This window comes from Poecilia formosa, unplaced genomic scaffold (genome assembly GCF_000485575.1).
Source record: "Poecilia formosa unplaced genomic scaffold, Poecilia_formosa-5.1.2 Scaffold71, whole genome shotgun sequence".
NCBI classification, from domain to species: Eukaryota; Metazoa; Chordata; class Actinopteri; order Cyprinodontiformes; family Poeciliidae; genus Poecilia; species Poecilia formosa.
In genome coordinates this window covers 1,335,071-1,350,209 of record NW_006800010.1, presented here as the reverse complement: position 1 = coordinate 1,350,209, position 15,139 = coordinate 1,335,071, and the positions used below count along the sequence as shown (strand labels likewise).

Here is a 15,139-nt window from a genome sequence, read left to right as displayed (position 1 = left end):
ACTAAGCTTTTTGTTCACTAACAACACCCACGGTCACTTTACTGGTCTGTCTGCTGATTCACCTACATTTATCTGCAACACTGGTCTGTCCCAGTCCCCCGTCCTTTGATTTTTATTTCTTTTGAAGCAAAAAAAAACTGTAATTATTTTTAATATACTGAGGTAAAAAGTTTTCTGGAGTAGCGGAACTGTAAATTTACTATTTTAAATTGTTAGTCATTCATCATCCAAAACAATGGTCAGCCTATATGACACATTAACCTCTCTTTTACATCAGAAAAGCATATTATCAAATGATATTTCTGCTGTGAAAAACAATGTAAAGATGGATTCTAATTTAGTTATTGACAGGTTTTTTTTGTTTTGTTTTTGTTGCTCTAAAATCACTTTAAGGTTATGTACTCCCAACCATTTGTCCTGCTTCTACCTCGATTTGTTTTGATTACTTCATGCTCTTTTTTTTCCCCCTCTTTCTCCAGTAATCCGTTTCCCTTCTCCTGTGGCAGGATTTCCACGGAGCACTCGCCCAAGCTGCAGATCCGAAGTCACAGCTACCTGCGGGCGGTCAGCGAGGTTTCCATCAACAGGAGCCTGGACAGCTTGGACCCAGCGGGGCTGCTGGCCTCGCCTAAATTCCGCTCCCGCAACGAGAGCTACATGAGAGCCATGAGCACCATCAGTCAGGTCAGTGGATATCTGGAGGCCCGTATCTTGTAGCTCATCCACTGGGTCTTGTAAGCTTTTTGTGGTGGGAGGAAGTCCTCTGTGTGGTCAATTTAACGCCGCAACAAACAATCCTGCAAAGACAGAAAGTAAGAAAAACCCCAGGACTCCTAATTAGTCTGTTTGCTGAGGCTCAGGTGATCCATTAATATTCAAATTGGCTATTTCAAAGAAAACAAAAAAAAAAACAAACACCCCCTGGTCTCATACTTCTTCCTTGATTCGCTTTTTCTACTGTTTGAACACATTCTACGAAACAAAAGTAGCAAATGTGGGTGAATTTGCAGAATCTCAAATAAGGGGTCCAATATTTGTCTGCATGTTTTAGATATATTCAAACACACTAACAAACATGTTATATATGCATAAAGTTTGTACTGGCTTTTATCAGAATCAAATATCATCACATGCCAAAATATGTCTTTTATCCAGTGCTTTGTGGCCTGCTGTAATTCGCGCTGTTTTCCTGTCGCAGGTGAGCGAGGTGGAGGTGAACGGGCAGATAGAGGCGGTGTGCGAGTCGGTGTTTAGCGAGATGGAGTCGCAGGCGGTGGATGCCCTGGACCTGCCCATGCCCGGCTGCTTCCGGATGCGGAGCCACAGCTACGTGCGTGCCATAGAGAAGGGCTGCTCACAGGAGGAGGAAGAGGGTGTCGTCGCGCTACGCGAGAGGGGGACGGACTCCCCCCCGCGCACCGCCACCACCGTCCGAACCATTCAGAGCAGCACAGGTGGGGGGGAAACGCTCGTTTTTCACACGCCGACTCATCCGCTTGTGACTCCACCTAACATGCATATTCGATAGCCCATCATATATTAATCTGGGTGCAGAGAGGGCGCCGTGGTTTCTAAATAATGCAGCTCGAGAATAGAATTAACTGTGAGGAAGAAAAGAGTGTTCCAATTACAGCAAACGAAGGCATTTGATTGACGTTTGATTGCAGTTGGCAGCCCTTACAAAAGGCCGTGATCAATCTGCAGGCCATAGTCACACTCTGCAACCGTCCTCCACGTTGCCGTTCACCTGACCCAGTTTCCTTCTTTGATACAATTAGTTGAATCCAGAACTGTTTTTTTTTTTTCCCACGGAGAGAGCTTAACTAAGCTCCGAAGCTTGTGGACTGCTGGATCTTATTTTAGCCCCCTTTTGTGCCTCATGGTCTACGGAGCTTGACTTTTCAGTATCTCTATATGCCGGATTGATGCTTAGCGATGCTGGCATCCAGCACCGAGTGCCTCTATGTTTCAGGCTGCAAAAAATCCAAGCGTCATTCGGGTACATCGCGCGTGTTGAGTCTCTGTCGCCTGATGCGGCCTGGCTTTCTCTTCAGCTCTTATTTAATTATACCAATTAGACTAGCGCATTTCCCCAAACCAAGCCGGCAAGTACAGCAGTTGACTAATTAAACACATTTGTTGCAAACTGGAACAATGGTGACAACAAGTAAATTTTTGAGTGTGACAAAAGGTTTGTTCATCACAGTTTAAGTCCTCTTCAGTTAACTCCTTTCAGGGTTTCAGAGACGATCTCTGCACCATCAGAGTCTTGCACGACCCTCGAACCTTTGTGCATTTTATTATATTATAGTCACATAGCTCAGTGTATTTTTATTAGGAGAAATTAACATTTAGTTATGAAAAGGAAGGCGAATGATGCATGATGTTAAAATATTTTACGGAAGAAAATCTGAAAAGGTTTGCATGCATGTGCAGACACTTAGGCATTGTTCTTCTGAAGCCAGAAAACTTTGCCCTTTTTTCCCCAAAATAGCTTGCATAATGTTTACAACTGTAAACTTTATTTTACAAGACTTGCCATAGTGTCACCATTAAATTTAGGCTTAGGCTTTGACTGGGCTGTTGTAACACATGATTATGCTTCTCCTAAATCATTTTAGCCTTGGCTGCATGTATATTGTCGTTGTCCTGTTAACGGGTGAACTTTTGCTCCAGGATTTCTTGTAGGTGCCTCCATTTCCTCATCAATTTAAACAAGTTAAACTTCATGACCCTCCTTGCTCTCTAATAAACTTTAACAAACCTCTGAGGCCTTCGCGGAACAGCTGGATTTAAAGTGAGAGCTCTGCTTTCAAATTAAATTACTTCTGAAGGTAATTTATTGTTGTGAATTTAATTAGGAGAATTGGAGTAAAGGGGGCTCAAGACTTTTAGGAATTCTATGTTAAAATTTTCCTAATCCATGTATCACTTTCCTTCAGTTTCACAATTACGATCTATTTCGTGTTTGTTTGCAACACAGAATCCTAAGAAAACATATTGATATGTGAGGCAGCAACGTGACGTGGAAAAATGTCAGGGGAGTGAATACCTTGAGAAAAGCAATGTGTATCGCAAACAGTGCAGGTTAACATTGCAATTAAAGACAATGATTAACTCAGCTGATTGTCCGGTCGTGTGACTGTAGGTATCGATCTGTCGAAGACTGAGATGAAGACACAGACGTTTGCAGTTCCTCCCCAGGAGGAAGCAGGAGTTAATGAAAGCCATCTATCAGGGGAGATGCAGTGAAAAACAAAACTCGGTTTTTCAACCTGCACAGCTGCCGCACCGCAGATATACCACAGAGAATCCCTCTTCTTTTCCTCCCTTTTGCTATTTACTGTCTCTCGTAGCCTTCACAGAAATATTTTCTCAATTGTAACACAAAGACAACAACTTTAAATGTCAGCTGAAAAAAGCATTCGTATCAGTCATAATGGCTACAGAGAAGCGGGCAGTTAAGTGGACATCCCTTTTTTTGTGTGTTTTTGTTTTTTTTAGACTTGGTTTGCCACAAGACAAGAGATTAGTTGGTGGTGTGGTCAGGACCGATACAGCATTGCGCCTGATTGGCTGTCAGAGTTGTATGTAATTTGGTCTCGACTTCTTCTGACCTTTGAATGAAAATGTGCCTCATAATCAGCTGCAAACAAGCAGACGAGACGGGGAGGTTAGGTTGGTGATGCAGGGAGCAGCTCGCCGTGGATAAAGGACTACTTCACATTACTGTCATAGTTGCACTACTCCACTGTTCATCACTTCCTGAGATTTTCACCACCTAGTCATCAGTCAGTGTAATTAATTAGCTGCTGCTTTTTTAGCCTGGTCCAGTGGGAAAGCGGTGACTGGAGAGGGAGAACAGCTCAGCATGAGCACATTTTCTCTTTCTCGCTCCGTGTCGGAACATAGGCTCGTGTGCAGAGGTTAACATTATCGAGAGGGTGGCACAACAGCAATTTTCCGCTCGTGCAGTGTTAAATGCAGGTGTCATGGCGAGTCTCGTTCTTGAAGAAACTCCATGCCTTAATTAGCTCTCCTTTTACATCCTTCAAAATTGAGGGCTATTATTTTATTTTCATATCTGTTGTGTGACCCCTATTAGCATAATGCAATACTGAAAGCGTGGCTCACAAGAAATATGATTAAATGCCCACTCGTGTCCCTTAATGTTCGGTTTTTCCATTTAGATATTTTTGTTCTCAGATTTTTTTTTTTAGATCACTTTCATTGAATAAAATACTAATAGGCTGCCTGGACTGCCTTGTGCGAGCATTACATAATTAGAATATATTTTTAATCCCATACACATACTCAAACTTATTGCTTTTCTCCCAATCACTGTTAAATAATGAATAAATAATTAAAATGACACTGACAAATGTAAAGAAATCCAACTCTTCAAAATACCAGGACATTTTAAATGGAAAAACTGGTGATGTCATAACAGGTCATGACTGGGACTCTCAGCAGGATGACAGGTTAGGCCCAACTTCTTCATTCAACCTCCTAAAGCCACCAGATTTTTTTTTATACATGTTTATCAGGAATGTCAGTATTTATGGGGAGTAAATACATCCAGAAATTAACGATACCAACAGGACAAAAACAATTTTACGTTTGGAAACCACATCCTGCATTCATTTATGCTCTTGCATATTGTTAAGTGGAGAACATTTGCATTGCACTAATGCAAATAAAGGATTTCTCACAAGGCGAAATCCTTTAACAGCTTTTTCACAGTTATTTATTGCCATTGTTCCACAATACAGAAGAAGCGCAAAAAGCAGGCATTCGTGCACATGCACACATGCGGAGATTACGGTGGATTTCACAGGAAATCGGCTGGGGGCCCCAAAGTGCGAAGTGAAGATGTTGTCGTAGTAAATATTGCACGATGTTTCAGAGGGCTGTTCTCAAGCACTGGTTCCAGAAAAACAACCCACACTTATGGCTCCTGCTCCTGTTTGTCCCAGTGGCAAACCGCCAAAATATCACACCGAGCACACACTCGCACTCTGGAAGCTGTGAGAATCCCATCAGCTTCCTTTCCGTTTCACCGCTGCGCTTCTCCTGCCCATTATTATTGATGATCTTTTAAACCAAAGGAGGAGAACCGAACCTTTGATCTCCTCTCTTTGAACGTCAAGTGGCTTCCTCTCTCTCTCTCTCTCTCTCTCTCTCTGTCTTTGCCTGTCTGCCCACTCAAACTGGCACACACCGCGTCACACTCGAGGTACGCTCGCAATCACTCACGTGTTTGCTAACTGCAGCCCCCGACAGACACGTTTGGCTGAGACATCAGCTCCATCGGATCGGTTTAACAGAATCTGCGGCAGATCCTCTTTGTAAAGCTCGGGAAAATCCATAGTAATCAGTTAACGTGAGGATTTCGCCGCCACTAAGCTGTGGCTCCTCCACCTCGCTTCGTCTTCAGTTAACATATCAATCACCTTTTCACCCTGCTACGTCTCGCACCTCCCTCGCCTCTGTTACAACTGCCACATTCCCTTCCTTTTCTCTACAGTAAAAGGTTTAAGCAATAAAGCTTTCAATTATAAACGTGTCACACTGATTTCAATGGAAACTTGTCATAATTTACTGTTTCTTTCTCTGGCCTGCCTTTGATAGTCTAATCTAATTTTTTATGCATTTTTTTTTCTATAGAAGTGGTAACAGATTGACTAAAATGCCAGGCTTCCCCCCGCCCCCCCACCTAGACTCTATAAAACGATCCAGGTCGGTGTTTAATGGCTGTGAATTTTCTTCAGCTCCAAAGAGAGGCGTTGTACTGAATAAAGCACTCCCTAAGGGGTTCGGCATTTGAGGAATACTAGCAGTTTAAATTGCTGAGTGCCTTTTCAGACACTCAGTGGAATATCACCTCTTCATTTAGTTTTTAACTCTCAGGTGTAGATGTGCTTTTATCTGCCTACATTGCTATGCTGGATTTGGAGCAGCTAAACAAAGGTAGATAAAGCTGTTTGCAGAGGGAAAAAAATGCATTACATTTTTGAGCATTAGAATTGGACATTTGAAGATATAAACACAAGAAATCATTTCAGTTATAAAAAGATTCATCTTATTTATGTATTTTTTAAAATATATTTATTCCTCATTTTAAATGCTCACAAACAGCGGACTTATTATTTTACGGAACAAACAGGCACTCAAATTGATTTATTTTCAATTATTCCACATTTATTTTTAATATTTGCAATTCCTGTATTCAGGGCCGGCTGCATTTAGTTCCTTTTGAAAGTGCATATAAAGTCTTTAAAATATATTCTTCTTCAGAAAAAAGATGTGAAATTGCGTACATTTTCTCCACTGAATTAATGTATTCAAATTAATAAAGATTAGATTTTATGCCAATAAGCATAAAAGGCACATAATTTACCACTGACTTAAATAATAAATAAATAAATAAATAAATAAATGTGGTGAGTTTAGACTGCATGGCCTTAGTAAGTCCCTTCTTGTTCCACTATCCTGGAAAAACACAGTGCTGTTGAGTATTTGCCGCTCTGTTTTACAGTGGAGTACTACCAGCTGTAAGTGAAGACCTGTACAACACTGCCCCCAGGGGCTCAGTTTAACACAGCACTCCACCTCTGCCCCTTCTTCTACAGTAGCTGGGTGAGTGGGTGGATGGAGAAACTACCAGACAGCTTGACCCAATTAAGAACAATCCTTGCCATCGCCGGCTCCTTTCAGTAGGTCCTGATCTGAGAATAGAGCACAGGAGAATAAATATCATCGGATTTCCCACAGCGCTAAATATAGGCAGCAGGGATACAGAGTGCCACAGTCTGACCGGATCAAGATCAAGCCGACGACTTGAGCAGCACGGGCCCACGCAAAACATCCAGGAGCAGGGCCAGAAGTTGTTTGTCATGTGCCAGGGTGACTCAAGTGTGGTGAAAGCAAAAGAAAAGACCGCTCTAAGGGATTTTTATTTTTAGGTTCCCTTACAAGAGATGGGCTGGGTGAGGGAATTCAGGTGAAGAATCAGTGCTGTAGCTACTGGGTTAATAAAAATGAGTGGTGGAGGTTGGTTGCAATTAATTGCTCTTTAATCAAAAACTATAACCTAATAATCAAACAATTTAAATTCAAAAACCCTTTTTGCTACGGAGTTATTGAATAAGTTGCCATAGGAGACTGTTATGACAGGTTGTGACTTAGTAATTACTTGGTAAGAGAAAAAATGTTTCTCGGTGCAAGAACAAAAAGAATCGACGACTAATTTGTGACACAAGCTAATACTGGACTTCTAAACAAAATACACAAATTATTACAAAAATGAAAACAAAAATGTACTTTGTCATTTTCTTAAATCTGGGTGAATCATATCACTTACATACGTAGACATTTGAGAGGTCAGGAGGCTCTGCGAGGGAAGGCTAGGATGATGACCGTAAACGAGACTGTCCCACCCTGGATACGTTCGTGTCGGATATGTTGGGTTGGAGAGGGGTTGTGGGGGTTTCCACTGACACAAGATCTACTTGTGTCAGAGGGAAAAAGTAGGACTGCGGACGCTGTCTTGTGTGAGCTAAACTGAGATCTAGAGGCTTTTCATGGAGATATTTCAGTGTTTGTACAACACGCTCCACAGCATGTGGGACTTCTGGATACGACTCTGTAAGTAAAGCTTCTACTCCTGTTTGTTTCTGAGGACGGCATCAGGACCGGGAATTGAAAACAGAAGCATTCACAGGAAGCAAGGACGGTCATTTCAGAATAAGAGCATGGTTTAATCGAATAATTTAAAAAAAAAAGTTAAGTATGTCCAAAATCCACTGAAAATTGTGCAATTTTAAATCTACTTGTTAAAGAAAACTATTTAATGGCCACATTGGTGGCATAAGTTGAACTTTCATTTGTCCAAACGGTACTGAGATTATACTCTGAAAATCAGGTTCATGATTTCTCACACATTTTGAGGTATAGACGCCAACGCACATCTCATGGTTTCTGATTAATAATCCATCATTTCAAAATGTATTTTTTGTCTTTACAAATAAATTAATTTAGAGGTCACTAAATTAAGTGCTATATGAAAACATTGCAATTAATTTTTTTATTATATTTCTACAGTTATTTTTTAACACAAAGTTTCAGTCTAGTAGTTTAATAAAGACAGTTATCTTACCCTATAGACACACAGTGTGTCTTTTCAAATAAATATTCAAAGCATCTCTACATTTTCTCACATTACAACCCCAAACCTAATCGTTTTTCATTTTTTATGTTATAGACCAGTGTAAACTAACATCTAATTGAACAGTAGAGTGTACATATATCTCTTCAATTGTGGTGTGCATATTTAGTATTTCAAAATGTGCTTTTTTTCACTGTGCATGAATACACAAGGCCAACATTTCCACTTTGGATCACTAAAGTGCTGTTTCTGTGTGGTTGTGGGAAAAAATAGTTAAAAATCTTCCCACGTGGACAAGACCTTAAGTCTGGCTAGGGAGAGCATTAATCAGAGATGTAAGCAAGATCTGTAACTGGAGGAGCTGCAGAGATCCACCACTCAGGTGGGAGAATCTATAGAATTAAATGAGTCTTGCTCTATGTAGACATGGTCTTTATAGAGGAATAACGGGGGGTGGGGGGAATCATTGTAAGAAAGACGTCTCATTTGTTGTAATGCATGGTATCCAGAAAAAACGTGTTCTGTGGAGATATTGCACTGACAGGAAAGCTAGTCGGAGTTGATCTGAAGATAGCTGGAGGAAAATCTTGAACAAAATACTTGCTGAAAGCTGCTGCAAAAGACTTGAGTCTGGGGTGGAGGTTCACCTTCCAGCAGGACTACAGTGAACACACAGTCAGAGCTTCAATGGAATGGCTGAGGTCGCAGCAAATCCATTTGCTTGAGTGGGTTATTCAAAGTCCAGACTTAAATTCAATGAAGAATGTTTAGCAGGACTAAAAATTGATGCATTGATCATTTTCCTTCCAATGGTCTAGCTTAGTTTGCATTTTGTGAACACATAAAATCTATTAAACAATACACTGAGGTTTGTGTTGTTGTTGGATAAAATGTTCAAGTGGTATAAATACATTTGAAAGACACTAAGTGGACTGTGGTTTACAGCAGTGAGGTCTTTATAAACTTTCAGGATCTTTCCATTCTCTTTTCCCTCCAAAATGGACTCCATATGAGCATGCGGCCACATCAGATTAGCTTGTTGCTCCCAGCGACCGCTGTTGGAAGTTTCCAGCTCTGGGCTTATTTTGGGACGTATTTCAGACATGGGGGCTGGGTTGACAGGTGATGGAGGAAGGCATGGTGATACTGTATCGCAACATGAGCCTCTGCATGGTCTGGATATTTAGGTCACACTAAAGTCCCCTCTGGAATCTGGCTTCACCGGGGTTCATCTCAGAGTTCTGTGCTGCTCAGAGAAGAAAGATGCTGCACCCTAAATGTCCAAGGCCTGCGAGGGTCGATATGAAACCTCTGACGCCCTGCCGCCTGACAGATGAGCGGTCTGTGGACCCGTGTTTCTGTTCAAGCATCTGCGTTTATATGAGTCAGGGAGACGCTTGCCAGGCTGAGCTGCTCGCTTGCTCACCTACCATCTTTCAGAAGTCTATTTTAAGAAGAGGTTGAAAAACCCAGCTGAGCACAACATGTCATGGATACACACAAACAAGTATTCAGCACATGGGCATGCTCATCCAACTAGGCCACGGTCGTGAGGGATTATACTTCTGTTGTGTGAATAGAAACTTTATGAGTTTAAGAAGACAGAGTTGTTGCCCTGTAGATGCATAGAAGATTAAACATTGATTAATGTGTAAATGCCGGCAACAGTGCTAGCACAAATATGTTTTACATTTGTTTTCGTTACACTATTATTCGATTATTCTACATACTGTTGTCATTTTACTCAGGGAGACTGATAGTTTGCATCTGTCTTAAGGTAAAAGGAGTTACAAATTCTAATCGTCACCCTAAAGCTTCAACTTAAACATATTTTTACACTTAAAGTTTAAACTTATGGTGCTGGGCAATGTTTTTAAGATCTCAGCCCTGTTGAGTCACTTTTCAGTGACTAAACCTCAGACAGGAAGACCCCAAAATAAACTGCAACTGAAGGCCATTGTGGTAAAAGCAATGCAAAACAAAAACATAAAAACTCAGCATCTGGCCATGACCAGGCAGTCAGCATTCAAACTTAGTATTTCATTTTCAATCTTTCTTTTTTTTATCCAGATACATTTGAGCTTCTAAAATGAAGGAAATGTATATAGCAATGGTCCTAATTTCTAACATTTGTACATCACCATTTGGTCTGATGTTCAAAGCTAAACCGTGTCATTGTCCACATATTTATGGACCCGACTATAGTGGCTTATAATATGCCATCAGAGCAGGAAAAAGGCAGACACTGAGCTTTTGAATTTAATAAGTATCAGTTTGTCACCACTAGAGGGAGCTGCATTCCTAACTATTTGTGTTGCATCCCTGCAAGAGACATCTAAATATGGAGAAATGCATAACTTTATTTATTTATTTATTTTTTTTTTTTCTGCAAGCACTCTCAGATATTATCTTCTAGGCCCAGATTCTGTATCGACATAATTATAGTGTGTTTACATAAGAGATGGATTCTGAGATGCACCGTGTGAGCATTGTTGGATATTAAAGCCCTGAGTCACGACTGACATTCACGCTTCACTTGATGTATATGTGCCTCCAAGTCATGAAGATTAAGCCGCTTTTTGTGAGGATGTTGCATTTTGAGCTCCGTCAGCCTCCTGTGCTCCTTGGTTACACACAAAACACACTCGTAGGTTTCTTTGTTTCCTCCTCTGCTCTTTAATTACAGGGCCAGTTAAAGCTCAGACTTAACTGCATGTGTCTTTGCATGCAAACTACAGGTGCGTGTGAGCGGATCAAAGTCTCCATCTTCTAAGAGGGAATTTACATTCAAAGAGGGATATAAATTAAACACCACTCTCTCTCTCTTTCTGTCTGTCATCCATTTCTCGGATTCTCTCTCCTCTGGTCACCACACCTGCATATAATGCCGTCATTCCCGATGCTTTGAAGGTGCAAGTAGGTGTGTTTGACAGGAAACATGGGCCGAGTCGAGGCATGTGGGGACGCACTGCGCTCATGCACTGCTCGCATGTGAAATAAAACAGAAAGAGAGAGGAAAAAAGATAAAGTCCTGGCTGGCAGCTGTACTCGCTTTGGAGCATGAGGGCGTGTGCGCACATGGGACGGTGTCAAAGTGTTTGTGTGTGGCTTCTTGGTTCGCAGCTGCGGGATCAAGCCCGAACTGGGAGCTGGATGTGGGTAAACTGTGATTTGGCTATCTCTTTTCCTGGAGGAGATAAATCCTTACCATGCTGGTGTGTCAGCCACTCGGTAATTACTTCGTCCTGTCACGGCTGTCTGAGAATGCGAGCCAGTGGGAACTTGCACCGTCGCTCTTTCACTGACAAAAGGGAGGAAAACAAAAAAATAAAAATAAAACAAAAAGAGCACTCGGTGTTTCTTTCAAACACCTCATTATCAACATATAATGATAACTGCTACATAAATAGAGCCAAATGATATGTGTGAATGTGTTTTTTTTTTTTTTTTTTACTTTTACATCTGAAGTCTTGTGTAGGAGTTGGGGGAAGCTGTCCTTTCATATTTGTCAGTGCCTGTCAAATGATTCTATTCAAATTATTATGCAGGATTAGAAGTCAATAAGCTTTTGAAGTGACAGATAATTAAGTGTTTAACTTAATGCTACCTTCCTTTTCTTTTACTGTGATTGACAAAGTCGGTGCTTGTCTGAGACATAAATGTTTGTCTCCTGTCAGGGATATAAAATGGGGGAAAAAAAACAAAGTAGAATCTATTTCTCTATTTCTTAAGTGATGTTGTTTTTTGTGTGTCCTCAATGAGAGTCTGGAGGAAAGAGCCGTAGGATAATGGGCTAAAAGACGTGGACACACAGAACCAAGAACCGAGCCCAACTGGCATAAAATAACTTATTTTAAATATGAATATTTTAATTCATTGTAACTTTTTAATTGTTCACCATCTGATATTTAAAGTTCTAACAAGCTTAATTATACTTTCACTGTTTTCTGGCTTGGGAACCTATCAAAAGGAGGCCTTCCACCTTTTGAATTTCTTTCTTTCTCTCTCTCTCTCTCTCTCTCTCTCTCTCTCTCTCTCTCTCTCATCTAAACTTAGATTTCAGGCATACTTAGAAATCCCAGATAGCCATAAGAACATTGAGTTTAGCTTTCAGAGACAGAAAGATGTTGATTTATCTTTTGATAAAGTTAGGCATTTAATTATCGAAATATACTCTGCACGCTCATTTTTAGCTCCCATCATAATTTCTCTGTACGCTAGTTTAGAGTTGTTTTGTTTTAGTTACTAACAATGCTATTCTGACAAAAAAATACATTTTTATAATATCCCTCGCATCCATATCTGTAAAAGGTGCAACCAGGACTAAGTGATTTAGTAGAACTTTTCCATTTAAATAAATGTATCATAGGTTTGATACAGATTTTTAAGTAAATGTATAAAAACTTAATGATCCATAGATTATAAGGCATTATTAAATGTCTTCTTTTATGCAGCACAATACGAGATATGAAATGAGATGATATGTACCAAATAATGACATTTAGACAAATCAATTGTTGTTTTCTAGATGTCTGAAACTTTCTTGTCTTTTGTTGTTGTGCCTTAGAAGATTATTTGGTGCTAAAATGTTTTTTTTTGTTTTGTTTTTTTTAAGTAAATCAGGATCTTTATCAGATTCTTCACTAGATGTCACCATTGTCACACCTGTGTGTGAGCACGTCGTTATTAAAGCTTGTGTAATCTGATTCAGCTTAAGCGAATACGGCCCCTGTAAGGTGACATGATGTGATCTCAAGTAACCTTTCAGGAAAAAGCTTAGTCTTTTTGTGACCTGAAATATCGCCCCGTAACCTGCCTGAGCACGCTCGGGAGCAGAATGCAAGGTAAAAGGATAAATCAGAAGGACTTTAAGCTTTTCTTTTCAGTTGCTGCGGGGTGTTTGTGTTTACTTACGACTTAATTGGTCCTGGCTTGTTAGGGGCCTTTGGAATGCTTTGATTATAGCCATTCAGGGAGGAAGAGTGGCGTTTGGATATCTTTTGACACAGGAAGAGCAAAACATGAGTGTCATTCATGCTTCTCCTGCTGCTTTCAGTTCGAAAAAAATAATAATAAAAATTTAGGAGAGAGGGGCGCAAAGAGGAGGAGGAGGAGGTGGAAGAGGAGGAGGTGACGGCAAACGGCAAAAGAATGGCTGCGGCTGTGCAACACCCCTGCTGTCAGCACACATGCAGTTATTTCCAGTTAAAAGTAAAGCGAGGATAACACCCACCCTTCCCAGGTTTGGGAAAGAAGTAAACGGGCCGACTGGCGCATCAGGTGTGTGGTGGGTTTGCTCCGTCCCACTACCGTTTCCTGCCCGTGTTTTGGCATCAGAAAGAGCAAAGGAAAAAGCAAAGCCCCGAAAGGATTTCCTCACTGTTGACTGTGGATGATCCCTGTGGCTCCTGCATGCTGAAGCTGGGCAGGGCAGGGCCTGCAAACCTAAAGCCCCAGGGAATGAAAAACATGAGGGAACGGGTTGTATAGTCAGACTTCATGCAGGGGAGGACAAACATGTTTCTGTTCGATGCTGCGTTTTTTTGTTTGTTTTTTTTTTTGTTTTTTTTTGCAGAATATCGAATGTTTTGAAACTCCTCTTGACAGCTAAATGGTGTGGTTACCGAGTTCATGTTGCTTTCAGAGCAGAATCCGTCGGAGTGGCTCGGTGGAATGGTGCGCGGCTGTAAGTGGGTGGTTTGGGCTGCGCAGTGTGGGAGGCCAGGCCCCTGTGCAAATTAAAGACTTCTCTGTGAAAGTCCCAGACTCGGCTACAGTAATATGACTGAGCAAGAAGTCTGTGTGCGAGCGGCGGCCGGCGGGGGAAGAGACCCAGCCCCTCCCTTTCCCCACTCTTTTTTTTCTTCTTTTTTTTTTTGAACCAGTTATTAAAAATAAGCCACAAACTCAACCCTGATACGTACTGAGAGACAGAAAAAGAGAGAAAGAATGCTTCCCCTCTTTCTCCTCCCTTTCTTAACGCTTTGCTGCTTCACTAACCAAGTAAAACAGGAGGGGGGGGGGAGTTTGGTTCAAGATTTTTAAGACGTGCTCTCAGTCCCCTCCTCCATGTAAAGAGAAGCAGGAGGGGTTTTTTTTCTCTCTTTCTCTCTTCTGCAGAGGGAGAGAGAAATGAATGGGGAAAGGAATGCAGGAGACAAACGACAGCTCTCGGCAGGAGAGTGGGAATGCTGGGGAAGCCATTGTTCCCCAAGTCCTCAGTCAGATTATGCAGGTAGTGAATGTAAATACGCAGGAAGCGAGGAGGGAAGATTGGTGTGAAAAGTCACACCTCAGCCAGACAGACCCAGCACTGATGTATCAACTCAGTAATTCATTTTTTTTTATTTTTTTTTCCAGTAAAATATGCTTTTTATGCACCGCACATTCCTCCAAACTAACATGCCCAGCCAGGACCTACAGCTGCCATCTGATCCCTTCTCCTCCTCCCATCTGTCCTCCTCCTCCTTCAACAGGATGTATAGGGTCACAGGGTCAGGACTGGAAACCACGAAAAACTTTATGCACCAGCGTTGCCTGGTTCTTGTTCCAAATCCCCTCCACTCCCCCGCCTCTTTTCTACCTCCTGCCTTTTTTTGTTGTTGTTGTCTCCCTCGTTTTCCTCTTCCTCTCTCTCCTAACCATCCAATCTCGCATCGCCTCCTCTCTCATAGAAGGCCTGACGTTTGGTTTTGGGCTCAGATGGCTTAAGTGTGCCTCTGGCAGTGGATTAGGCTGCTAGTGTCTCCTCTGTCCCCCTCCAGCCTCGCTCCATGTGCAAGTGGTCAGGACAAAGAACGTCAAACGGGGGGAGAGAGAGAGAAAGGAATGCAACAGGGGAAAAAAACCAAAAAAAAAAAAAAAAACAGGCACCGACACTGATGTTTTACTACATTCCTCAAAAAGTAAACTCGGCGCACTTGCAAAATGCAACTGTTGTCTTTTTGAAATTTTAAAATACAGGTTTTGCTT

The 15,139-nt window shown here is 41.4% G+C and overlaps 1 protein-coding gene across 3 annotated transcripts in view; it reads left to right on the top strand.

Moving 5' to 3' along the window:
- dlgap1b (discs, large (Drosophila) homolog-associated protein 1b) overlaps positions 1–15,139 on the top strand; it is a 98,502-nt gene that overhangs the window by 61,505 nt on the left and 21,858 nt on the right. For all 3 annotated transcript variants that reach the window (XM_016673174.1, XM_007555614.2, XM_007555615.2), the window contains exons 5-6: positions 507–684; positions 1,199–1,454. In XM_016673174.1, the coding sequence (XP_016528660.1) occupies positions 507–684; positions 1,199–1,454 (434 nt within the window). The remainder of the gene's footprint in view (positions 1–506; positions 685–1,198; positions 1,455–15,139) is intronic.